Source organism: Ahaetulla prasina, chromosome 13, assembly GCF_028640845.1.
Source record: "Ahaetulla prasina isolate Xishuangbanna chromosome 13, ASM2864084v1, whole genome shotgun sequence".
NCBI classification, from domain to species: Eukaryota; Metazoa; Chordata; class Lepidosauria; order Squamata; family Colubridae; genus Ahaetulla; species Ahaetulla prasina.
This window is the reverse complement of record NC_080551.1, coordinates 17,486,331-17,512,260: the sequence shown is the minus strand read 5'-3', so window position 1 is coordinate 17,512,260 and position 25,930 is coordinate 17,486,331. Positions and strand designations below refer to the sequence as shown.

The window sequence follows — 25,930 nt, the reverse complement described above, 5'->3', positions numbered from 1 at the left end:
GATTTCAATGAGGGCCGCATTAGGGTTGTGCCTGACCTGGGGGTGGGGTGCGAAGTGGCCATGGCCAGCATGACGTCTCTTGTATTGGGGAGGGGGCCACCTGTGGTGTCCTGAGCGCTCTGCCAGCGAAAACAGGCTCTCACGCCCCATTTTCGGCTGGGATGGCCTCCTGCAATCTTCTGCCAGCAAAAACGGAGCTTGAGGGGAGCTGTGCGAGGCCCTGGTGAGTTTTGTTTTCGGCTGGGATGGCTTCCTGCAACCCTCTGCCAGGGAAAAGAGAGATCGGGAGAGGCGCGCACAGCCCCCGTGAGCTCCATTTTCGCTGGCCGAGGCACCGTGGGCAAGCTCTTCACTGTTTCCAGAGCACCCCAGCAGGCCAGATCTGGCCCCCAGGCCTTGAGTTTAACACCCCTGCAGTAATGTGTTTAATATATAAAGGACAGCAATGGGGGAAAAGAATCAACAAAACAATCCTGTGTTAAAAAGGAAAAAGGCTCATAAGAGTCGTGTATACCTTTGGACTGAATCTTCTCACAGTTGGGCGAAATAATGACACACTTGATCTTGCTTAACTTCATGTGCTTGGTAACCTCCCGTAGGCCCATCACAAGCCTCCTCTTTGCTTTGGCTTTGATAGGATCCTTCTGATAAATTCGTTCTTGGAAGCTGACAAGCTCTTGTAAGAGGAGAGTCACGCACTCATCGATTTCTTTACTGAGAACTTGATTACAGTACCTGCACGTTCAGGACGAGAGCGGAAAGACAAATTTCAGCAATGCCGATCTGGATCTATTACGCTGGGGGGGAAAGCGTTTCCCCTTTTTTTAAAGTTCTCTTAAAAATTCTTTTTAAAGTTCTCTTTTGTGAAAACTAGGTTTGATTTCATCTGCCGTAAATTGAGAGCCGTGATGGGGAAAAAAAGGTTCAGGAGTGTATATTTTTAAGAGCTTTGTTAACTGCATTACAAGCTGTTGTACATACCAAGTACTACCTACACCAGTGATGGCAAACCTTTCCGGCATGCGGAAACGTTGTGCACGTGCGCGCATGGCTCGTTGGGACAGAGTTCCGGAAAAGCCAAACTTCCGGGTTCAAGCATGCATGCACACCTGACAATTGGCTGACTGGCGCATACACCGGTTTTCAGCACTGCCGTGTGCATGAAGGACAGCTGTTCATCGTGCGTGAACCCGGAAGACAAACAGGCAAGGCCATGCATGCCGGGGGACATGGCTTGGCATGTCACTTTGGCCACACGTGCCATAGGTTCGCCATCACGGACCTACACATTCCTCCTTCATTTAAAGTCTCCCTGGGCTCTGTACAATTTATTTTACTGCCAGCGTTCCCCCAAAATAGAGCAATTCTCTTATTTGCAAGCAGACTGGACGGATGCTGCGTGAAGCAGTCCCAGGTACAAAAGCATCAGTAATAATCCCAAAGGTGCTTTTTTTTCCCCAAAAGGCAACTGGACTTTGGTTTTCCTTGAAGATGTTTCGTTTCTCATCCACGAAGCATCTTCAGTTCTAGAAGCGAGCTAAACAGGGTTTACCATACTTTTCGGAGTATAAGACACACTTTTCCTCCCCCCCTAAAAGAGGGTGGAAATGTTGGTGCGTCTTAAATACCAAATACAGCCATTTTTGGCCTTCCGAAACCCCACCCTGCGCGTCCCGTTTTTGCAAAAAAAAAAAAAAAAAAAAAGACCATTTTTCACAAAAATGGGATGCTCAGAGGGTTTGGGAGGCCTACAGAGTGCTCCTGGGGGCCGGGGAGGGCAAAACCTTTCCCCGCCCCCTGTTTTCCTCTTCAAAATCTTGGTGTATCTTATAGTCCAAAAATTACGGTAAGTGGAAATGCCTCGCTGTGAGAATTTAAATTCATTCTACTGGAGCCGATCTGTTTCATTTGAAAAAGTCCTACAGAATGCAAGGGTGTTTTTTGGGGTTTTTTTTTAAGCTTACTCTCTGAATCGTTTGCTGTGAATTTTGGTTATAGTTGACGATGCCATGGGGCTGCCTATCCCTGAACTTGCAGGTGAACCTTGGGAGACGGGAGTCATGCAGTAGGGAGAATTCTGGCTTGCTGGAGAGAGGGAGGTATCACTCGGCACACTCAGACCGGTTTCTGGAAGAGACGAGACAAAACACACCAGTCATTCCTTCCTAAAGTTGCAGCATGGAAAATGTATTTGTATTGTTTCTCTGTGTCGTGTGTGCGCGTGTGCGTGTGTGCGCGCATCCATAATGGTTGTCCGATGAGAGCTGAATGCAACAAAATTCCATTTTAATGTATGCCGATTACATGGACATTTAAAATGACACTATAGTTCTACTCCTATGCTACGCTATTCTTTCAAATCTATACACAAGAATCTGGTTAACTAATGGTCAGCATGAAATTGGCTCTAGATAAGGGTCATTGGAATTCAAGAGGGGACAGTTCTCTTGTGGCAATGCAAGAACTCGAAGCTGATGATGCATTTAACTCCGCCCCCGCCTCCCAGCTCTTCTCCCACAGGTGGCACTCAAAAGGACGGATTCTGTGTCCAATGTCCTCCGTTATTTCTAGTTCCATCTCATCATAATCCTCAGAAATACTACATTTACATGTCTTTCTGCATAGACCAGTATCAGAAAAGCCAAAAGACCTTTTAAAAAAAAAACCTCTCCGAGGAGATTAATTAATTTCCACCTCTTGTTCGTCAGTTTAAAGGCTTGTGTAGATAAGATTGCAATAAATTATTTTAGACCATTGTTTCCATGAGCAACTGGATTCAGAAGGTTCCAGGGTGATATTTACTGAATCAAAAGCCCACTAAACATGCGTTTGGTTACACAACGGCCATTGCACATACTAATATAAAGACATGTGTCAGGTTGATCTCACCTTCTTGAGATGTTAGTTCTTCTGCCTGGTTAGAAGTCAGAGTCACCTCTTGCTCCTCATCACCTCCCAAAAGGCTATGATCGGTTGTTAACCGTCCTTTCTTTTCTTCTCTCTCTTTCAAAATAATCTGAAATAAACCCAATTAGGATACTGTGAATATTTTTTTGCCGGCTCAGCACTTCTGAGTGTTGAAGTTCACAGGCTGTAAAGGTTGCTATCAGGTTGCCCACCCCTGATATGGTTAAAATAGAAAGCTCTCACTTTAGGAAACCCATTTACCTTTTTCAGCGCTGTAGGACGCTTCAACTTGGAGAGCTCTCTCTCTTTTCCTCGTTTCACTTTCGGGCTAGTGGTATCCAAAGGGTTAATGCAACCCACTGATGGCTGCCCTTTGGAGAAGGACTTTCGGCTGGGGGATTCTTTGGTGTGAAAAGGAACCGCACTGCCAACTGAAGATAAAACAAAACAAAACGTGTGCAGTGGCTGAATTGATGCCGCTGGGAGGAAAAAAAGGGTGTTTTCCCAGTGGTTTACTCTCCTCCCATCTCCTCCATTCTCATTAAAATGCTTTTTCCTTCACTTACAATTACAACAGCAAAAAAACAGATTACAACAGCAAGAAAATTATGCAGTGAGATGCTGCTGTTTGGAGATTATCTCTTGTTCTAAGAAAGTAATTATGGAGAACGAATAGAAACGTACTGAACACCAGATTCATAAAGCTAAGGAATGTTATTGGTCAATTCCTTTTGATAACTTCTAAAAAAATAAACACATCCTCACAAAGTGTCCCACAACACCATTGTTAGCTCGGTCCACACCACAGGATTTTCGTCTACAAACCACAATATCTGGAGTTGCACAATACGCAGAATTCTGCCTTAGTGCGATAATAGCAGCCTTTACTGTCGTTGTAAATCATATAAGGGTCCTTGAGTGGCTCAGACTGCTAAGACAGTCTGTTATTAACAGCAGCTGCTTGCAATTACTGCAGGTTCAAGCCCCACCAGGCCCAAGGTTGACTCAGCCTTCCATCCTTTATAAGGTAGGTAAAATGAGGAACCAGATTGTTGGGGGCAATAAAAGTTGACTTTGTATATAATATACAAATGGATGAAGACTATTGCTTGACATAGTATAAGCCGCCCTGAGTCTTCGGAGAAGGGCGGGATATAAATGCAAATAAAAACAAAAACAAAAAAAATATATATAACGAAATTGCTTTAGCCTCTACTGGTGCAATCCATAACAGAAAAAAACAAGACAACACAAATAGTATAGAGAATAATCCTTATACAAATACTTGGGGAAAAAATAACCTAGTCATACATTTCCATATGTATGTGGAGTGATTGTGATTGTGTTTAGGAATCTGACAGCCCATGGGTAGAACCCGTTTTTAATCCTGTTTGTCCTGCTGGCTATACTTCGATGTCTTCTGCCCGACGGTAAAAGTGAAGAGAGACACTGGCCAGGGTGTGAATCATCCCTAAGTATCTTCCTTACTCTGCTGAAACAGCGAGACCTGGCGATGTCATCCAGTGGTGTGTTAAAGGGCAACCAATTGTTTCTTGTGCCAAATTGATCACTCTCTGTAGTGCCTCCCTGTCCACAGTTGTTAAAACCAGCGTACCAGGGGTGAAATCCAGCAGGTTCTGACAGGTTCTGGAGAACCAGTAGCAGAAATTTTGAGTAGTTCAGAGAACTGGCAAATGCCACCTTTGGCTGGCCCCAGAGTGAGATAGGAATGGAGATTTTGCAATCTCCTTCCCCCAGGAGTGGGGTGGGAATGGAGATTTTGCAATATCCTTCCCCAGGAGTGGGGTGGGAATGGAGATTTTGCAATATCCTTCCCCCAGGAGTGGGGAGGGAATGGAGATTTTGCAATATCCTTCCCTCAGGAGTGGGGAGGGAATGGAGATTTTGCAATATCCTTCCTTCAGGAGTGGGGAGGGAATGGAGATTTTGCAGTATCCTTCCCCTGCCAAGCCCACCAAGCTATGCCCACCAAGCCACACCCACAGAACTGGTAGTAAAAAAAAAATTGGATTTCCCTACTGCAGCGTACCATACTGTTATACAGTATGTGAGGACACTTTCTATCGTGGACCAATAGAAAGAAGTCATCCGCCGCGGTTCCACCTGATTTTTGCGTGATGCATGAGCTTGAATCGCAAGGCATGAGCTCGAACCACAATTGCACCCTAAGGTTTAAAGAAACATTTTGCAGGAAGAGTAGCCACCATTTATCCATGGCGAAGGTGTTTGGGCGACCGAGGGATATACCACTGTACTTCTAAAGCAGGGATGTCCAAACTTGGCAACTTTAAGACTTGTGGACTTCAACTCCCAGAATTCCTCAGCCAGCAAAGCTGGCTGAGGTATTCTGGGAGTTAAAGTCCACAAGTCTTAAAGTTGCCAAGTTTGGACACCCCTGTTCGAAAGGTTTCCGGACCAAAAGGAGACGATACAGTTATTACACCAGTTCTCTCCGACGGAAGAGATGCTGGAGAATCCCCTGGTTACGCAGAGCGGCAAAGTGAGACCTACCAACCTGTGTACGAGAGGGGCCTGGTGTTTGTGATCTGACGGGCCTTCATCGCCTGCTGTTGTTTTTCAAGTGCTGCCAGCATGTCCCCCAAGTCTAACTGCACGGGAGTTTTACTCTTCTTTCCGGCTGCTTTTGAAACCGCTTCCTAGACATGGGATGATAACGCGAGACGTCACGTTCAGTGGCCAAAAGGGATCGTTTCAATCAGGCCGCCCTGGCTTCTATAGAATTTGAGGCCGTTCTGTTCTTTTGACCGTAAAAAAAGTGGGAGCGGGGAAGGTGAGCCTAGCAGTGAATTTTACCATAGGAACAGGCTCATTAAGGAATCCGGACAGGTAGCCCTTGACTTACAAGCACAATTGAGCCCAGTGAATCCAGCTTCCCCATGGACTTTTGAGTGTCAGAAGGTCGTAAAATGACCCCGGGACACTGCAACCATCACAAATATGAGCCAGTTGCCAGGTGTCTGAATTTTGATCACGTGATCATGGGGGGGGGGGATGCTGCAGCGATCATGTGAAAAAGCAGTCATAAATAACTTTTTTTTCAGTTCTGTTGTAACTTTTTGATCGGTCCCTAAATGAACTGTTGTTGAGGACTACCTGAGATGCGACAAACAGAAAACAAGATTACAAATTCCCAAAAGGTAGTGTAGTATTTCATTTACTGGAGGAAACTACCTTGCAGGATTAGCAGGCATTTGAGTTTAGGGACCCTCCATCCAACCCTTTCCAACATCAAACACTGCAATCTGTCCACCTAGACTGAAACCCAGAATGCATTTCCATTATACGATTAAAACAGACCTGAAGCTTTCTCTGCTCCATACTGATTTCTGAATACTCTTGGGCGGTAGCCAGAGCTGCTGCGAGAGCTTTCTTCTTTTGACTTTTTGCTCTTTTGGGAACAGAGGTGGTGATGGGAATCGGAGTCTGTACTATGTTGATTGGAGAATTTTCAGGTAGACCATCCAACTAAGGAAAGAGGATAGCGTGATATGTATAAAGGGGATGCAGTGTTAAAAACAGATGTAACATAAGCATCAGCTCATCGTACATCTGTTGTCCTAGAGCTGGTCTTCTTTATCTAGTATTTTTCCTAAGTGGATGGTCTGTTTTGTGTACACAATGGTTAGAATGCAGTACTGCAGGCTGATTCTGATGACTGCCAGCAGTTCGATTCTCACCGGCTCAAGGTTGACTCAGCCTTCCTTTCTTCCAAGGTCGGTAAAATGAGGACCCAGATTGTTGGGGGTCAATAAGCTGACCGCTTAGGAGAGGGCTATAAAGCACTGTGAAGTGGTATATATTTTACTGGTATTGCTATAAGATGCCTAACAATGTTGCAATAAAACTAGAATTTGAATTGTAATGTGCAATTGTCCGCTAATGTCTCTAATTACCATATTTTTCGGCATATAAGACACACTCCGGCCCCCCCAAAAGAGGCTGAAAATTTGGCTGTGTCTTATACTCTGAATGTAGCCTTTTCGAAGCTTTTTTTCAGCGCTAGCAAGTGAAGCAATCTTCTGTGCTTCGCCTGCTTTTCTCATTGATTCCCTCTCCAAAGATCAGCTGTGCTTTAGAAACTGTTTTTTATCCCCAACACTCAAAACCAGCGAACTAATGTGCTGAAGTTGACCAGACTAAGGATGCTAGCCAGATGAATACCTGGTAGGCAGAATTTCCCCACCCCCATTTTCCTCCCCCAAAACTAAGGTGCGTCTTATACTCCAGTGCATCTAATACACCGAAAAATACAGTATACTTAAAACCTTATTTAACTTAGTAAAATACAATTCCTAGTTTAGAGACACTCAAAATTAGCAACCATGATTTGATTGAGAAGGACTACAGGTTCTTGATTCTGGTTTGTTCTGCACCCAAAATGTGTTTTTTAGTGCATCCCCAAAGATGCACATAATTAAGGTATGGTAATGTCTCTCTGGCTAAACTCGCTGCCTGGTTACTGCATTAGCATGTCTGTGGGATTTGGGTTGCTATAGAACCTTCACTCCCGATATTGCCTGTTGTCTCCCAGCCAAGTAATAATCTGCTTTAAAATGAAAATCCAGATCTTAAGAAATCAAACGTTAAGCTTCTTCACAATGCCAGTCTATTGCTTGTGTGTGTGTGTGTGTGTGTGTGTGTGTGTGTGTGTGTGTGTGTGTGTGTTCCCAAGGAACAGTTCTTCTCACTTTTATTACTCATTAAAAACCAGCCAGGATGTATCAAAAAGAAAAATAACCTCATCACGGTTCTATCCTCCAAATATTATAGCATCGTTTACCATTTTGGGTGTGTGCTTCAGCTGCATGTTATTAGCTTTAGAACGTCCGCTATCGCAATTTAGCTCTGGGAATTCTTCTTCATCCTGAACAAAATATAAATAAAAAATTGGAAAAGTCATTAACTGAAATTCACAGGACAAAATATCTTTATTTCGCAAGGAAAGCATTCCTCAGCTAAAGATTGGTTGAAACTGGCAAATGCATATGAATGGTACCAAAAGGGGTAAGCATGAAACTATATCGGAATTTGCAGGAAAGATATTGTTATCACATGCCAGGATATATTGGAAACAAATTGAAAAATGTTACTGGTAATTCAAAGAATAAATTTTTAATGCTTTGAAATCAGCAAGCAGGGCACGGTAAGATGTACCTATCAACAAATTCAAAATCTCCACTTGTCTTAGTGAATGAAAGCTGTCATAAACAAGATTAATGAAAGAGTTACCCCAAAATATAGCAGTTCAGGGCTCTGCTCTACTCTGTTTGACTGGCTTGTGATTACTGGTTTCTCAATTTTCTTCTGCAAACTCTGTTTCCTTTCTGAAGATGTGCTGTGACCTCTACATTTAAAACCAGGCTATACAAGCAAATAAAAACAAACATATTAGGACTGTCCCTTTTAATTTGCAGTATGAAACACCAGTGATGAAATCTGAACCAGTTTGCTAGTGGTTCGCTGCCGCACATGCATGCCGTGCCAAAGGTAAGCGGCACACGCATGCACAGTGCAGACAAAATGCAGGCTGCGCACATGTATGCACAGTACGCGCCAAACACATGGAAGGAGGCTTCAGAAGGTAAGTATAACAGTGAAGGGGTGGGGGAGGAAATAGCTGTGCCGTGAGATTTAGATTAGGATTTCCCACTTTCTAGCGATTTTAAATCATGGGGCACAGCTGATTGTCGGAAATACCGGTTCAGAGAAACTGGTAGCGGGTGTTTTTTTTTATTACCTGTTTGCCCGAACCAGTAGGTTTTATCACTACCGGTTCACCCGAACCGGTGCGAACTGGTAAGATTTCACCACTGGAAAGCATCCATGTAAATCACGAAGTATGTGTTAGCTATCAAATATGTGACTGTAGAAATGTGACTAACGGTAACAATAAAAAGTTGAACTGTCTTCAGAGTGGAGCAGAGTTAATGGACTGGCATTACAAAAAATTAAAAGACTGATTCACGCAGTCAATGTTTCGTCAGCTTATTTGGATTCCATTCCTAAACCCAAGTTTAATAGGAAACTAATTCAATAACATTGACATGTTTAACAGTGTATACAGATTGCCAATTAATTCTGTAATCATCTTTCAGCCAAGAGGCACAAATGAAAGAATGTAGCAATAAAGTGGAGAATTTCATTTCTCTAATAACCTCTGCAAAGGAGAAGCAAATTTCTTTCTAATGTAAAAAATTCATTAAATGAAGTTGTATAAAACTTACTGATTAAGGTATTCTGCAACAATCTATTTTTCAGCCCTACAGTTTGTTGCAATCTGAGCTGAAAGTTCCTAAAATCTTGGAAACGGTAAGAAGGTAATAAGATTAAGAGCATCTCGCTAGGTATTCAACTAGAAGTTGCTCCCAGTACCATATTTTTCGGTGTATAAGACACACTTTCCCCCCCCCAAAAGAGGCTGAAAATTTGGGTAAGTCTTATACTCCGAATGTAGCTTTTGCGAAGCTTTTTTTCAGCCCTAACAAAGCACCAGCAAGTGAAGTGATCTGCTTTTCTCATTGCTTCTCTCTCCAAAGATCAGCTGTGCTTTAGAAGCTGTTTTTTATCCCCAAGTAGGGGATAAAAAGCACTTGGCCGAGTGAACTAATGTGCTGAAGCTGACCAGACTAAGGATGCTAGCCAGATGAATACCTGGTAGGCAGATTTCTCCCCCCCCCCTTATTTTCCTCCCCAAAAACTAAGCTGCGTCTTATACTCTGAAAAATATGATATTTTTCTACCCGAGAAGGCGGTTTGAAGTAGATCAGGGGAAACTATACCTCTGAATCATGCTGATGTTCAGGCTGCCTTCCACCTCTGGAGAAAGAGTTTCTCTCTATCCAAGGCTTCTTCTGAGTTGCCTGAGAACTGACGCTTGCCCAGCTGGCACCAACTGAGACAAGCATCACAGAAGTTTAAGGAAAGATATCATGTGAAAAGAGAAAAACATGCAAAGAATACACGTTACTTTTTTTTTACGTAGAAGAAAAACAAAACAAAAACAAAACTCCACACCTTTAAGAAAGCCAACTAAATGTTGGATCTAACCAGCATGTGTATTCACATAATTAGCTTTTTTTTTTTGCTCGTTTACATGGTTAAAGGTAAAGATAAATATTCCCCTCGCACAGATGTGCTAGTCGTTCCCAACTCTAGGCGGGGCTCATCTCTGTTTCAAAGCCGAAGAGCCAGCGCTGTCCGAAGACATCTCCATGGTCATGTTGCCGGCATGACTAAATGCCAAAGGCACATGGAACGCTGTTACCTTCCCACCAAAGTTGGTCCCTATTTTTCTACTTGCATTTTTTTGGCGTGCTTTCAAACTGCTAGGTTGGCAGAAGCTGGGACAAGTAACTGGAAGCTCACCCCGTTATGCGGCACTAGGGATTTGAACCGCTGAACTGCTGACCTTTCGATCGACAAACTTAGTGTCTTAGCCAGTGAGCCACCGCGTCCCTTTTACATAGTTATGTCACAAAAATAATATAGATACAGAGTAGTCTGTTTGCAACGTCTCCTTCTTTAAAGAGAGTGAACAATCATCATATATTTTATTTCCAACTGAACAGATTTCTACTATGTTTTAATTTTTAGCATAGGGGTACAAGGAGGCTCTCAACTTATTTGCAATCCTTAGAACTACTCAATGCAGTCATGGAAAATGTGGCCAAAGGGAGAGGTGGGGAATGGAAAAGGAGGCAGATTACCAGGAATTACTAAATTGTTAATTACTAAATGTGAAAAAGCTGGAACCCACAATATTTAAACATTGCAATGTAGAAAAAGATTAAGTGTGGAGAACTGAATCAGTTAAAGGCATCAAGGTGTAATCGGTTAAAGCAACAAAATGTATCCATCACACATAGACACACACCCAAACACACAGACCAATGCTGCAAACTTGCAAAGCCAGGAAACTTTACCTGGGTGTATGGATGATTCTTTGATCTGAAAAATAAATTTAAAAAAGAAAAAGTTGTAGAGGTTATTTTACATGTGCTTATTTAATGTGGCTTTCTACTCTTGAACTTTTCAGATGTCTACCTACATTTGTTCCGGCCGATTCAGCACTTCTGGACATGGTTGCCCCTGCTTGGTTGCTGTGCTTGGGACTGCAATAGCCGCTGTCGCTATCAATATCGGCTTCGCTGGCCCCCTGCTCGCTTGAGGACTCGGCAGGGTGGGAGGTTCGCCGTCGCCTGCCCCTCGGTTTCCAGTGCAGACCACTCACGCTCTCGGATAGGGACTTGCTGGCAATCTCTGAAGGGAAGTCTACAAGACAAAGAAGAGTCTCAAGAACTGACAAGGGTTTAACGCAGGGGTATCCAACCATGGGAACTTTTAAGACTCGTGGAATTTCAACTTCCAGAATTCCCCAGCCGCTCAAGTTCCCAAGATTGGACACCCCTGGTTCTGGGGAATTCTGGGAGTTGAAGTCCACAAATCTTAAACTTCCCAAGGTTGGACATTGTTGGTTTTAATGGGCAACGTCCTTCTTGAGAAAGCATGTGTTGATGGCCACCAGGAAAAAGCTTCTAAATTAGAGAAAGGCCACTGGTTTGGAGAAGAATGAAATCTACTTATTGTTAGGAATCACAGACATTCTTCAGTCTCCATTATTGTCTTCGTTTTGTCTATCACATTTCATTGCTATTCTTTTTAATGATTTCTCCTCTTACTTGAAAAAATCAAATGACTTCTGTTTTAAACAATGTTCAGCATACCAATGGTGGATTACAAACATTAAATAATACATGAAAAAAATAGTACCTTTCTTTTGTGTGTGTTGCTATGTAAGGATCAGTGAGGCTGAATGAAGAATAAAGCAGTCCTTTTGATAAGCAGCTTAATAACAATAAGTCGCTTTGGATGGCAAGTTGGGCAGCATAGAAGTTTTATAAAATTAAAATATAAGTAAAAACGACAGTTTTGAAGTATCACGATTTAACTGAAACCACGGTCTATAGTTCCGGTGTAGAAGGGCGATCTAGTCATTAAATCAAGCTTTTCTTTTTTTAAAAATAACATTTCAAATTGCACAAGAAAAGATCTGCTATATTATAAAAAAATGAAACACGTTATTGCTATACCTGTTTGCTGACAAGCATCCACCAACAGGACAATTTTGGGTCGGTTCTCTGGGCCAGAAGAGTTCGTTTCCTTCTGGATAGCAACGTTTTTCACCGGAGGTCTTTTGCTCTTTATGTGGGGTTGCGACGGCGGCTGCTGATTGAAAGATTAGCCAAGAGATGAAGCTAATTGACATGACTAAGTGTGTGTGTGTGTGTGTGTGTGTGTGTGGTCATTTACCTTGTTACTTCTGAACTAGTTTATGGAATGTTAGTCTATCTGCTCCCATTCTTTAGGTCTTCCGAAAGGCATTGAAGACCTGGCTGTACCAACTCACCTGGGATCCCAATGAAAATGTAGCACTTTGCAAGTGGCTAATAGATAACCCCCACCCACCTGCCTTTATGTGCTTGGCTCCCTACCTCTCCGTTCTGCTTAAATTTAAGGTCCTTATTTATTGTTCTAATATTTTATGGCACATTCTACTCAAGTCTGTAAGCCACCTAGAGCACTTTTGGCAAGATGTGCGGTAGACAAACTTGAGAACCAACCAAACAAGAACTCTTTTAAGTTTTAGGCTCCTGCGAACACTTAATATATAGCTGATTTCTGCATTGAGACACAATAGCACTTCTCATGTTCAGCCACTACGGCACGCGAGCTCACTGCTGAAATTCAAGGACAGACTATTTAGCAAATGACACTTAGTGATAGGGCTTTACTAAGTGACCTGTAAATCACGTTAATCCCTTGTGATCTCTGCCTTGAGAGATGGAGATTAACAAATGGAAAACAACCTGGAATGGCTGAGAAAAATAAGAGGGCGGCAGAAACACTTAAACTGACTTTAATACATTCTGGATATATGTTAGGTAGCATTGAGCATATGGCTGTTGTAAGCTCCATTCAGGTCCTTGTGGAATAAACGTGCAAATTTTGTGACTGAAAAAGTGTACATCTAAGCTGTCAGCTCTCCCAGGTACACCAGACAGGAAGTAGGAGTCGATGAAGTCTACTTGACTGTAAGGCAACATGAATAAAATATCTTGCAAATCTGAAGGCACAAACTTCCTGCCGCCGCAGGAAATGCACCAAATGAGCTTACTTTTTGCACCATCGATCCTCTGCTGGTACTTCTGCTCCTGGGGCTACATAACGGAAAGGCCTGGCTAGGTTGGGCCGGACGATCTGTGCATTGTGCTGTAACTGTGTTTATGGCACTTGCAGGCTGAAAGGGGGCAGAGTAAGCTGTTGGGAAGGGATGATAGAATCCCATGACTTGCGTACAAGGTGCTGGCATCAGTTGATAGTAGGTATACTCGGTGGAAACTGGTGGCTGAGTAGATATAATGGGATAAGCCAGATACGGCCCGGCAGGGTTTGTGTTAGGCTGCTGCCACCTGATGTCATTATTATACAGTGGAAGTTGTCTGAAATAAATGGGAGAAAAAAATTCCAGTTAGGTCTACAGTTATTTCTCCAAAATCAGTTTAAAGAAAGGGCCTCCAACCATGGCAACTTTAAAACTTACAGATTTCCAGATTCCCCTATATCTTCTCATTTTCTCTATATATTTTTCTAAATCTTCTTTTAATCTACTTTCAATGTACTAAAAATTCTAATAAAATGCAAAAAATAAAGATAGAACCAATATTACAACCTTGATTGTTAAGAGTATAGCCTCAGTATCGTGCAAGCCTTCCAGGGTTTCCCCTCTGCTCCCTTTTATGCTATTAATAATCAAAACAAAAGTGGTTTAAGACTCTCTCAAAATAATTTGTTCCCTAACTTTATGGCTTAACAGTCATGCCAGTCAATGCCCTACAAGTTCACTCAGAACTAAGCCACAATGAGTTCAACGCACAGCCAAACAAGAAAAACATATTCCTCGCTTTTAGATTTTTCCCAACGTTTCAGAAAGCAATGCAAATTAGATTATCTTGGTCCAAACAAAGATATACTATAAAGCAGCAGAGTAAAACAAAACAAAACAAAACAAGACTCATACTGGTTTTCTGACATATAGATTTAATTACCTGTTGGATTGGTTTTCTTGAACAAATGGGTAGCACGTAATCAGGTAGCTGGGAATCGGTGTTGCCTCAACACCATTGATGTTTCCACCATCATTTGGCAGCGCCATGGGCATCACCAGTGAATCAGGGGCCTTCTTCTGAGGAATGAACGGTTCCACTTCAGCAGACAATTTCACATTCTTAAAGGGAAAAACAAAATGAAAAGGATTCTTAGTACATAAAACAGGTCATAATGACACATCTGCATTTGAAGTTTTTAAGTTCGCCATGTGTTAAATCTAAGCCAATTATTTCAGCAAAATTGAGCCCACTCTGAATGGAACATTTGAGATCTCTTATCATCACAGGACATTGATTTTGCGATTTAGCAAAATCTGGCTTTGGTTTTGACAGAGGATGTAATACTTCACTCTTAATATTTATACATAGATGTATATTATCATGTTTATATGCCATCCAAATTATAAGATTGGGTTTCACCCATGGCAGAAAGCTCTTGGCTAATGCAGCAAACACTTCAAAAGCATGTTTGTTACACAAGTAAGTTTCCAGCGATACACAGGTAGTCTTCAACTTATCACAACAATTGAGCCCAACATTTTTGTTGTTAAGTGAGACATTTGTTAAGTGAATCTTGCGACCTTTCTTGCCGTGTTTGTTAAGTGAATCACTGAAGTTGTCAATTTAATAACGGGGGTTGTTAAGTGAATCTGGCTTCCCCGTTGACGCTGCTTGTCAGACAGTCGCAAAAGGACATTGCAACCGTCATAAATATGAGCCAGTTGCTAAGTGCCTGAGTTTTGATCATGTGACCATGGGAATGCTGAAACCGTCGTGTGAAAAATGGTCATAAGTCACTTCCATAGGATGGAATTCAGAGCAGCATTTTATGGGTCCTAAAAATCTCTGTAAGAAATGGACCTGTAATTGGTCAGAAGTGAATTTTGTACATTGTAAATAAGTATTGTTTGGTTTACTGAGACATTCAGCAAATCAGATTGCCCAGCAAATCTGCTCCTTTCTCATCAAAAGAATGGCAAGTTACATGCCGAAGTTTAAGACCAAAGATTTTTAGCTAGAAAACCATTCAAATTATATTTCCTTCTGTTCAATTCTACATGCTTACCCATGGTTAACAGATTGCATCATCAACTAACCACACATAGTGAGTTCACACAGCACTCTTAAGATTAATATTTGGTCAGCTAGATTGCATTTCAGGGTATTCTGCAAACCTAATCATTATGTTCATTAAGCCAACCAGGGACAATTTATTTTCATATTACAGAAAAAATAATTATTAACGTTGGAGATTTTCATTATTAACTATAATCATTTATAATTAATTAAACATTATCCATAGAAGCATAATTTTCTTAAAACTATCATAGTATTATAAGCTATCTTACAATAATCGTAATTATTAATGTAAAAATACTTTCCATCTAGCCTTATGCCACAATAATACCATTCGTGAAGAGCTTAAACATTTTATCCCAGTTGCTGCCTCTAATTATGGTTGTTCCCAAACTAAATCTGGATAACATAAATCCATTTGGTTAGCATTTAGGAGCCATGGTGGTGCAGTAGTTAGAATGTAGTATTACAGGCTAACTCTGCCCACAGCCCGAGTTCAATTCTGACCGGCTCAAGATTAACTCAGCCTTCCATCCTTCTGAGGTTGGTAAAATGAGGACCCAGATTGTTGGGGACAATATGCCGAATCTGTAAATTCCTTAGAGAGGGCTGTAAAGCAGTATATACATCTAAGTGTGATTGCTATTACTATTTCATTTCAGGATATGTCTAATACTGAAAAATATTGTTATTGATCTACTAACTTGATATATAATTTTAGAATCTACTTCAGCAGAAAACATACACATTTTAAAGTACTAGACTAGTAACCAGGAAGATGATAACTATGTTGCTTAGGATGACATGCCCAGCACACCTAAATTCAGTCTCACTGAAAATATAAAAACACTGATGAGATTTAAACATTTACATGATGAACCCAAATACATTCAATGCAGAATGGAAAACTATTTCCTGCATGAAACATACATTCTAGCCAATTCTCTGTCTTTTATTCATAAACTATATAAAATAATTGCTATACAAATCTGTTAAACGCATCAATGAAAAACAAAAATAATGGAGTTTCAAGTTTTACTGTTGAGTTTTTAGAAGTAATTAATGACTGGAAGATAAATTTCTATAATAATGTTTTGTAATTTAATTGCCAATTCAAATTTCAAAAGGGCTTGAATTAAAAAGTAGAACTAAAGCAATCGTTAACCTTTGTCACTTGTAGAGCATAATTGCCGGGATTAGGAAACAAAAAGGGAACACTGTAGCCAAAATTAAAACCATCAAGTACAACCATTGTGTACGTATTACCAAACAATACTCAGTATTTGTAAACTGTAGCTAATCTAAAACTGAAAACAATCAGATAAGAGGGGAGGATTCAACTAACACCCATAAATCTAAATTTTATCCTAACATGTGACTACAAGCCTGAAACATTTTTATTTGGGTTAAGTTACCTTTCGTTTTTATTTCAACATCTACATACTAAGTGGCTTATAATACAATAGTAATTTCTCTGCCTTTCATGTTTCTTCAGAGACAGATTTTTCTATAAATACAGTTCCCCATTTTTGAGGGAAATGGGCAGCAGAGAAATGGGGAAAATAAAGTACACAGGTAGTCCTAAATTTACAACCACAATTGGGACTTCCGAATTTCCGCAACGTCATCGTTAAGCAAGTCGCACTCGATTTTATGACCTTTTTTGGGGGGGCATGATTCAGCAAATTGCTGCTGTTGTTAAATGAATCAGATGGTTGATAAGAGAACCTGGCTTCCTTCGCTGACTCTGCCTGTTAGAAGGTGACCAGGAAAGTTTTTAAAAAAAAACACGGTGATCACATGACCCCGGGATGCTGCAATCTTCTTAAATACATGCTGGCTGTCAAAACACCCAAGTTTTGATCACATGACTGTGAGGATGGCTGTGATAGTTATTTCAGTACTGTTATTTCAAACGGCCGCTAAGTGAATGGATGTTAAGACAAGGACTGCTGGATATGCACAGAGCGTCCGTGATGATGTCCAGGCGGGTGGGTGGAGTCTCCCGCTGCTGCCACTACGGGTTCGCCCGAACTGGGATGACCCGGTAGAAACCCACCACTGTGATGGACCCCGATTAAAATAAAGGAAATAAAATATTATCCACTCTATTGTTCGTGCAGAATACTTCCTTTCTAATTGCAGGGTTTCAAGACTGGCCTGGCCTTCATTTTACTTCAATAAATGTAAAACTGTTTATATCGGCAACGTATTGTGCATAAAGGCCTCTTTGTTTTCTATGTAAAAGGCACTGTAGTCTTTAGCAGCTGCAGCGACAGAGGATGACACTAGCAGGAACAGACTGGTAAAGTTAGTACACTACAAAGCACAAAAAAAACCAGTAATGGGTATTTATCCTCACCCAATAAAACAGAAGCCATGCTGTGCCTCGGCCAGAACCGCAAAAGCTGAAGGGGCCCAGTGTTCAAAAACATAAGGCAGATGCACACAAGTTATGTTTTGAACCGAAAATGAAGCTGCAGTTGCCCCGGCTGGAAAGGAAAGGATCTGTGCGACGTTTGATCTTTCTCGAGAATTTGTAAAATATCAAGGGTTTTTTTTAAAACAGGGAGCCTTCTAGGAACAACTCCACAAGATGTCATACTCTCTAGTTATTTTCAGAGGAGCTTCGAAAACACAAAAGCAGCTGTGGCTATAGTTAGAAAACTCTACGCAATGTAATATTAAGATATGGCAAATATGCAAGCTAATTTGACGTTCGCAAAGGCAGCGTTGTCATCTTGTATGAGATTCTGCCTTAACAAATGGCAGGTTGAGAACAAATGCTTTTAAGCAAAGTTTGAAGGGTACATTTCCGGGGGTGGGGGGGGAGAGAGTTCATTTTACGAAACAAGAGCAAACAATATACATTATGTTGTCCCTATTCAAGAGAGATGTTGAAACCTTTCAACATCTCTCTTGAATAAACTTTTTTTGCCAATCAGAGGGATAATGGAATAAATAAAACTAATGTCATAGATGTAAAGAGGTTTCTAGAGCAGTGTTTTCCAACCTTGACCCTTTGAAGATGGATGGACTTCAACTCCGAGAATTCCCAAGCCAGCTGCCTGGGAAATTCTGGGAGTTGAAATCAGTGGTGGGTTTCTACCGGCTCAGGGGAACCGGTAGTGGCAGCAATGGGAGGCTCTGTCCACCCACCCAGATGTCATCACGGATGCTCTGCGCATGCACAGAAGCGCCACGCGCGAGCGAAGAGAGATCGCACACACACTCACAGCTCCAAAATAAGTGGAACCCACTGGTTGAAGTCCACCCATCTTCAAGGGGTCAAGGTTGAGAAACACTGTTCTAAAATATATGATGATGTGAGCGAAAAGGGTGTTTACAGGTAACTCAAATGATGTCCTAATGAGTTAAACCAGGATGCAACCTAAACAATTTACCGGTAATTTATTCCTTGCTTAGCAACTATTTGAAGTTACAACAGACCTTCCCCAGAACTATTGGCCACCCAGTTCCAGAGTTCCAATGGATGCACACACACACAAAAACAGTCACATAATTGCATTTTAGATGTTTGGTAACCAGCTCACATTCATGGCCACTCGAAGTATTCTATGGTCAGAGGACTGCAATTTTCAGCATTTTTTTCTGCACTTATATCCCTAAAAAAATGCCTGTTGAAGAAAACAGATTCATTTAACGGCTACTGTGTTCACAATCACCACAAAGACGACAGTAAAGTCAGGCGTGTCACATGATGACCCACTTAACTGTCATGGCTTACCACCGTAATTCTGACTTCAATTATGGTCATAACTAGAGAACCACGTGCACAAGAAGCAATTTTTATTTATTTTTTATTTTTTATAAAAATGTCAAATCAATGAGTGAACATTGGGGTGCCTGGGCCCCATACATTCCAATACAAATGAAATTGATCAGATTAAACATAATTATTACAATCAACTTGTGTATTTCTAATAGCAATACACATCTATGTTAGATTGCAATCTATCATTATTCAATTGCTTCACATTTTCTCATTATTACTTTTATTTTATAAAATAAAACTGAAGCAATTTTAAGGATGCCAATCCTATCCTGGGGATCTGGCACTACAAGAAATTCGGGGTCAAGGATTGCATTTCAGCCCTGCGTTATGCAGTACTGAAAATTCGGTATTTGTGCAAAGTTATAGTCTATAAAGACTCGGTCTCCTTTTCAACCCTCGGCACTATAGCTTGTTTTCAAGAAAGCGTTAGAAATCAGATTGCAGCTGCACCAGAACAAGAACCTGTTTTCTGCAACTCTTGATTTGTATCTGACCAGTTTCATAAAACGATACTTATTAAAATATATTATAGTAGAATGTGTTGCCCAAAGGACTTCAAGAAGAGATAACAAGAAGTGGAAATTGTATCCTAGGTAAATATGCTTTGAAACCACCATCTCCTGCAATTTGTTCTCACATGAAACAGGGTGTTTCAAAACAAGGGACAATTTAGGGCACATGTTACATTTTGCAATAGTAGTAATTCTATTCCTGGACACTAAAGACCGCATTGTGGATAATATATGGGTACTTGGTGTCAGTTTTTCAATAAATCTTATTAGCCTAAGCAATCCGTTGTAGGAGCAAAGCCTCTTTTTTGAAGGTTATGAGTGCAATCTATATTCTGACTGACCCTTGTGGGGTGTTGTTGTTGTTTTTGACTTTCCAGTTTAGGACTGAGAGAAAGCGACTGGCCCAAACTCACCCAACTGGCTTCTGCCTTAAGAGAGGAATTCAAGTCATGGTGTCCTGGCTTTTAGTCTCCACCGAATTGGTACTCTCTGTATTTAGTATATTTAATCATCATAAATTGTATATCCTCTTTTAAATAAAGAGGCAATAAAAATAGCAGTCTACTCCCATAATTGTAAGTCTGCCATTTATACTTCAACATGTCACAGAATTTAACCACAGATACAAAAAGGAAAAACTGTAAAATAAAAAGGTAGCTTCCTTCCCCCTTAAGTTACGTAATTTTTGTTCCAAGTCCCCCAGCAGTCAGAGAGAGAAAGGAAAAAACTCAATGTCATTGTAATTATAGGCAATTATAAGTTTCATTAAAGTCAAGAGACCACTGTGATTAGATCAAATTGCTTGCCAAAAATTGAGAACTTATTTTTCAACATGCAGCCAATAAGGAGAGAGCTAATCTTTGAAGTTTTTTTCCTTCTTTATTCAAAAAAGATTTTACACATTACATTAATCTGTTAACAGGAAGCATTTTTGTTGGGTTTTTTAAATATTATGTTGAGGCTGTCACTCAGAAGTAATCATGTGCAAACTGACCTCAATGCTAATTTTCTTTCAACAAAATTTGCTTCCAGGTAAATCAAAAGGATTGTAAATACTGGCCACTTATCAATTCACAAAACAAAATTAGGCCAAGACATTTGAACCAAACCAATTTTGTTTGAGGATGTTAGATTTAATAGTTTATTGGTCACTTTGAACTCTGGTGTTTTTCATTTACTACCACCATTGTTTTAAATTTCAAGGTGACAATTACAGATAAGAAACCCAAACTTGATTATATTTGCATGCTTTTAACCAGGGGTGAAATCCAGCAGGTTCTGGCCCCAGAGTGGGGTGGGGATGAAGATTTTGCAGTATCCTTTCCCTGGAGTGGGGTAGGAATGGATATTTTGCAGTATCCTTCCCCTACCTCGCCCACAGAACCGGTAGTAAAAAAAAATTGGATTTCACCACTGCTTTTAACTATGTTCCTTATGTTAACTACTACATAAACCAACATGCTGAGTAACCTAGATCAATTAGTTTGCCCTATTAATCAGACAAATTTTCTCAGTTGAATAGTAGCGGAACAATTCCTCTTCCCTATCTCTAACTTCAAAATATGCTTCAGAGGGTTGGATTCTGCTGTCTGGGGATGAGACTGCTGTAATCACAAGCAGCACAAGAATAAAGGACATGATCTACACTGACCAGTAACAGCACACCATGCATTTCAAAGCATTTTCCCCCACCCCAAACGTGGCTTTCATCATTTAATCAAATAAAAACTTGCCCCCACTATCCAAATTTGCCATTCAGACATGGGAACCCTGAAAAAAAGACACAAATAAATGCAGCACTCCAAGCAATTGAGGAAATTAGCCTTTGAATGTCATTATAGGGTTTTAAATTCTTAATTCACAAACTTGCCCAGAGTGCAGCGCACACACTGCTTTTAATTAGAACTAGTAAACGATTTCCTAGACATTATAGAATACAAAATAAACACCTTAACAAAGAATACAAGAATATACCTCCTTCAAAACATTAACCCTAAAGCAATCTTAGCAGGTGATTGGGCTTGGAAACTAAATAGGGATAGTTCTGGTTAGCCCTTGTGTTGAAGACTAATTTTAAGTCCCAAGGCTGTAGGCTAAACAGAAATCAAAAGAAAAAAATCAAGATAGGAATCCAGTCCTGTATTACTGCCAGTGAAACCCATTAAATCACCAGAAGTGAGTGTGTTAACTAGATTTGCAAATCTTCCTAAGTCAAACAATGTGACTCTGGGCAGCTTACAACAAACAACAATAAACCAAACTACCCCTCAAACTATTTAACATTAAAGCTATACAGAATGGTGCCAACCAAACTTAACTATTAGACTATTAACCACCAACAAAAGGAGACTAAGTGAACACCTGTGGTGTATCTGGAATGAGGCAGGAGTGTTCTACAGAACAAGGTCAACAACAGAAAAGGCACAAGCACTTGACTTTACTCTTGTGATATGAATGTGTGTTATTTACAAGCAACTGCAATTATAAAAATTATCTCCAGTCATTAACCAGGAAGCTTCACATGTATATGGATATCTTGGATGACCTCAGTCATTTACCAGGCAACCACCTTTTATCCTAGCATGTGAGCAGTGCTTTGTTGATGGTCCAGAGGATTGTGCAAACCCAGCTGGGTTAATTAAACCAAGGTTAACTACAATAAACAATGTATGAGACCATAAAAGAACTGCCTTACATCAAGGCTGTGAAGGTTCATTTAGCCCAGTGTTAACTACTCAGTGTAACAGCCTCTCTAATGTCTCATCTTCAAATTTGGATTCAGACTCCAGTTGATATCCTGTGGGCCTATAGAGATGCTTGTACATACCATCTACCCAATAACCATTTCATTGAAGACCTTAGGGATTGAGTCTCAGAATCCTGCATTTTCCCATTAACCGCTTTTCCCTAAATGTTCCCTACTCCCAAAGAAACATGCAGATCTATGTTATAATGCACAAAAACTTCAAATATTGGCTTCAATTTAAAATGAGAAAATGGCATAAGGCAGGGATATTTTACAACTGAAGGAAGGCTGGAAGGAACAAATTTAGTTACTGCAAGAGGCAAAGTATTTAAAATTCAGGAAAAGGTTAATCTCTTAGTTTAGTAAATCACACAATTGTTTTGGTATGTTTTACTAATTCTAAGTGCTGTTAAAGGATACTCATATTATACACACACACAGTCCCTAGAATGATTATTTTTTAAAAAAACTGTAGAAGTTAACCATTTTGGAGGACGATATTCTCCAACGTTCCTGAAAATCATACCTACATTGAAGACCATTCCACAAGGCTAATCTTTTTTAAAAAATACACACATTTGTGCTTCTATGTATGCTAATTCAACAAACAATTTTTTGGAAATTGTTAGGAAAGCAATAATTGAAATTCCAGGACAAAAATCCACATCTGGGCTTCTCTACCCACCCTCAAACTTGCCATTCAGAAGGGGCGAGGAAGGCTCAATTCCTGGAGCAATAGAAATGGTGAGTAACCCAGCTTTTTAGGAAAACTAAACTAAGGCTGATAGCGTTTGTATCCCTTTGCAGCAAGTCATTAGCCCAGAGGCTCAGTCCCAGGGAGTTTGTTTTTTCCCCAATCTACCTCCAGCGCCCATACATTTAACTCCATTTGTCTGAAATGGTAATCACTGTCTCAAATGGTGTGGGGTTTCCTACTTGAGAAGGGGGTTGGACTAGAAGACCTCCAAGGCTCCTCTTCCAACTCTGTTGCTGTTCTTCCTATCACCCCAACCCCGGAAACCCGGAACCCAGCTCTTCTTCTGCCTGTTCGCACAACTACAAGTTGCCCTTGACTTTACAACAGTTCATTTCAGTGATCATCCAAAGTTACTTCCCTGGGGGAAAAAAGTGACTCAGGACCATTTTTCAGAGTTACCACCTTTGTAACATTCCCACGATCGTGTCATCAAAATTCAGATGCTAAGCAACCGGTTCATACTTATGACCGGTTCATACTTCCAACCACTGCTGTGTCCTGAGGTCACGAGAATCTCCTTTTTGCTACCTTTTGGAAAGCAAAAGTCAATGGGGGAATCCAGGTTCCCTTAACAACTGGCTTACTAAATGTCTATGGGGATTCTCAGCCATCCAGGTCAGGTTGTCCTCACTGAAGAAGTTTCTTGGACGAAACATCTTCAAGGAGAAAGGAAGCCCAGTTGCCTTTTGAAAAAAGCACCTTTGGGGCAATTGAACTGCAGTGATTCACTTAACACCTGCGGGCAATAAAGGCTGTAAAAATGGGGGCAAAACTGACTCAACCACTGTCTTGCTTAGTATCAGAAACGTTGGGCTTAATTATACTCATGAAGTCAACTGCATCTTTCAAACAACAGCGGCAAGAAAGGTGGTAAAAACGGGGCGAAAACAACAGAAAGGCCGGGCTCCAGTGCGGCCGTAAGTCGAGGACGACCCCTAATTCATTCCAAGGCCCCGGGACAGGAAGTTGGAAATGCGTCCATTTCAAAGCTTCAAGCAACCTCTCCCAAAAAATTTTTTAAAAAAGCCCAAGAGCAGCCTAGGAAACTCACCCGGGAGCAGCCTATGCAAGTCCAGAAAGGCTTCAATAGCAGCAGCAGCAGCAGCCTCTCTTCCTCCTCCTCCTCCTCCTCTCCGGCCTAAAAATCTCCCCCTCCCCCCGCCACCTCGGACTAAGTCACACCCCCCCCCCTTTGCATTACGTGCCCGTTAATTCCCCCAGCGCTACTCACTCGGTTTAACTCTTTCTCCGTGTTGTTGTTACTAGGGCTGGGGAAACCTCCCCTCCGGCCCTTCTGCCCGGCCTCCCTTCCCTTCCCCAGGCTTCCTCGGGCAAGAAGGACCCCTGACCCAGATCCATCCATCCATCCTCCCTCCCCACCCCTGCCTTCCTTTCCCCCGCCCTCCCCCCGCAAAGAGAGAGAGGAGTAAACCCCACCCCGCACGCCCCGTTTGCAGCCTCGACTTACGTCCGGAGCCGCGCCTTCCTTCTTTGCTCCTGATAACGGCGGGCGGAGGGAGGGAGGGAGGGGGAGTCGGTGGCTCCAGCGCCCCCCCCCCACTCCCCAACGGTCTTCCAAATGGAGCCCACCCACCCCTCCCTCACTTTCCCCGGAGACCTCCTTTCCCCCCCCTCCTCGCGGTTGCCTAGCAACCCCCCAACCCCCCCCCTCCTCAGCGGGCCTTCCTACCTGGCCGCCGACGGCTTTGTCCATGGCTCCAGCAAGCGAGGAAGGAGAGAAGGAAGGAGGGAGGGAGGGAGGGAGGGAGGTGTTCTTCTGAGGCTTCTCCTTCTGAGGCGGCGGCGGCGGCGAGGGCGCTCCTCTTTTTAACAAGCGGCGGCGGCGGAAGAACTGCAGGCCGCGTCCCCCATGGCTCCTTTTCTCCTCACAGACAGGCTTCCGCTCCCACCCAGCGCGGCGGCGGCGGCGACTGACGCGGCTCCCCTCTTCTCCGAGCGGGTTACGCCAGTGGCGTCGGCGAGAGATGGAGGCGAGGCAGCAGAAGCAGCGAAGCAGGGGGAGGAGGAGGAGGAGGAGGAGGCGGGGCTAGGATCATCTGGGACGGAAGCCGGCCGGAGTCGCGCCGGGCCGAAAGCGCTCGTTTTAATACCCGCTCTCGCCCGCGGCGGAGGTCCCCGCCCCTCGCCGTTGCTTAGCAACGCCGAGAGCCTGCTTGAGGGGAGCTTGTAGGCCCGCGGTGAGGAGGAGGAGGAGGAAGGTTCGGGTGGGTCGGGGTCTCCTGCACAGCTCTCAGGTAGGCCCTGTGGTGGGCAGGGAGGGGGGGCTTCTTCATTCGCAGGAAGCGCCGGCACCCGGCCGTGACAACCCCCCACCCCGAAGGCCTTTTCTCTGCGGGGGCCCGGCCTGGAGGATGCGCGGGGACAGCCCCGCGTGAAGAAGACCCGGGTGTGACTTGATCCCCAGAGACGGTTCTCCGTGGGGTCCAAGAAGGGGTTGCTAAGGGGGCTCAGTGGCTAAGACAGCTGTCGCTTAGAAAAGTCGGCATTTCGGCGGTTCGAATCCCTAGTACAGGTCTCCTGCATGAGCAAGGGGGGTTGGACTAGATGACCTCCAAGGTCCCTTCCAACTCTCGTCACCGTCACTGTTACTTTTACTGTTACTGGGTAATCCTTTGTTGTCTGGTGGGATTTGAAACCAGGAGATGGTCAGTTCAGGGCCTCCCCTTTTGGAGGATTTAAGGACAATCCCATTATTCATCATATAATCGCAATTATAAAGTGAATGAATTATTTTCTGACTCATTTGTCAACTTCGGCACTTCGGGATCCGTCTAATAATTCAATTTTGTTTTTTCGAGAAACTAGGTAAGTTTTGCTTTTGAGAATTTAGTTTGTTTTCGAGGCATTTATTTAAGTTTTGTCTTCAGAACTTTATTAAAATTCTCTTTTCAAGAATTTGTGCATTAA

At 42.2% G+C, this 25,930-nt stretch overlaps 1 protein-coding gene across 3 annotated transcripts in view; it reads right to left on the bottom strand.

Annotated features, from left to right (window-relative positions):
* The window catches only part of SECISBP2L (SECIS binding protein 2 like), a 33,795-nt gene extending 8,772 nt beyond the window's left edge, over positions 1-25,023 (bottom strand). The window contains exons 1-15 of one of the 3 annotated variants that reach the window (XM_058156516.1): positions 24,693-25,023; positions 14,055-14,233; positions 13,124-13,448; positions 12,039-12,174; positions 10,997-11,220; positions 10,872-10,896; positions 9,729-9,841; positions 8,179-8,310; positions 7,730-7,813; positions 6,247-6,414; positions 5,444-5,585; positions 3,169-3,338; positions 2,890-3,016; positions 1,965-2,127; positions 515-735 (exon numbers count right to left, since the gene is read on the bottom strand). In XM_058156516.1, coding sequence (XP_058012499.1) covers positions 515-735; positions 1,965-2,127; positions 2,890-3,016; positions 3,169-3,338; positions 5,444-5,585; positions 6,247-6,414; positions 7,730-7,813; positions 8,179-8,310; positions 9,729-9,841; positions 10,872-10,896; positions 10,997-11,220; positions 12,039-12,174; positions 13,124-13,448; positions 14,055-14,233; positions 24,693-24,716 — 2,233 coding nt within the window. In that variant the 5' untranslated portion in view covers positions 24,717-25,023. Of the gene's footprint in view, positions 1-514; positions 736-1,964; positions 2,128-2,889; positions 3,017-3,168; positions 3,339-5,443; positions 5,586-6,246; positions 6,415-7,729; positions 7,814-8,178; positions 8,311-9,728; positions 9,842-10,871; positions 10,897-10,996; positions 11,221-12,038; positions 12,175-13,123; positions 13,449-14,054; positions 14,234-18,745; positions 18,767-24,692 lie in introns of those variants that run through there. The other 2 variants (XM_058156513.1, XM_058156514.1) reach the window with 2 other exon arrangements.
* Positions 25,024-25,930: the final 907 nt, after the last annotated feature.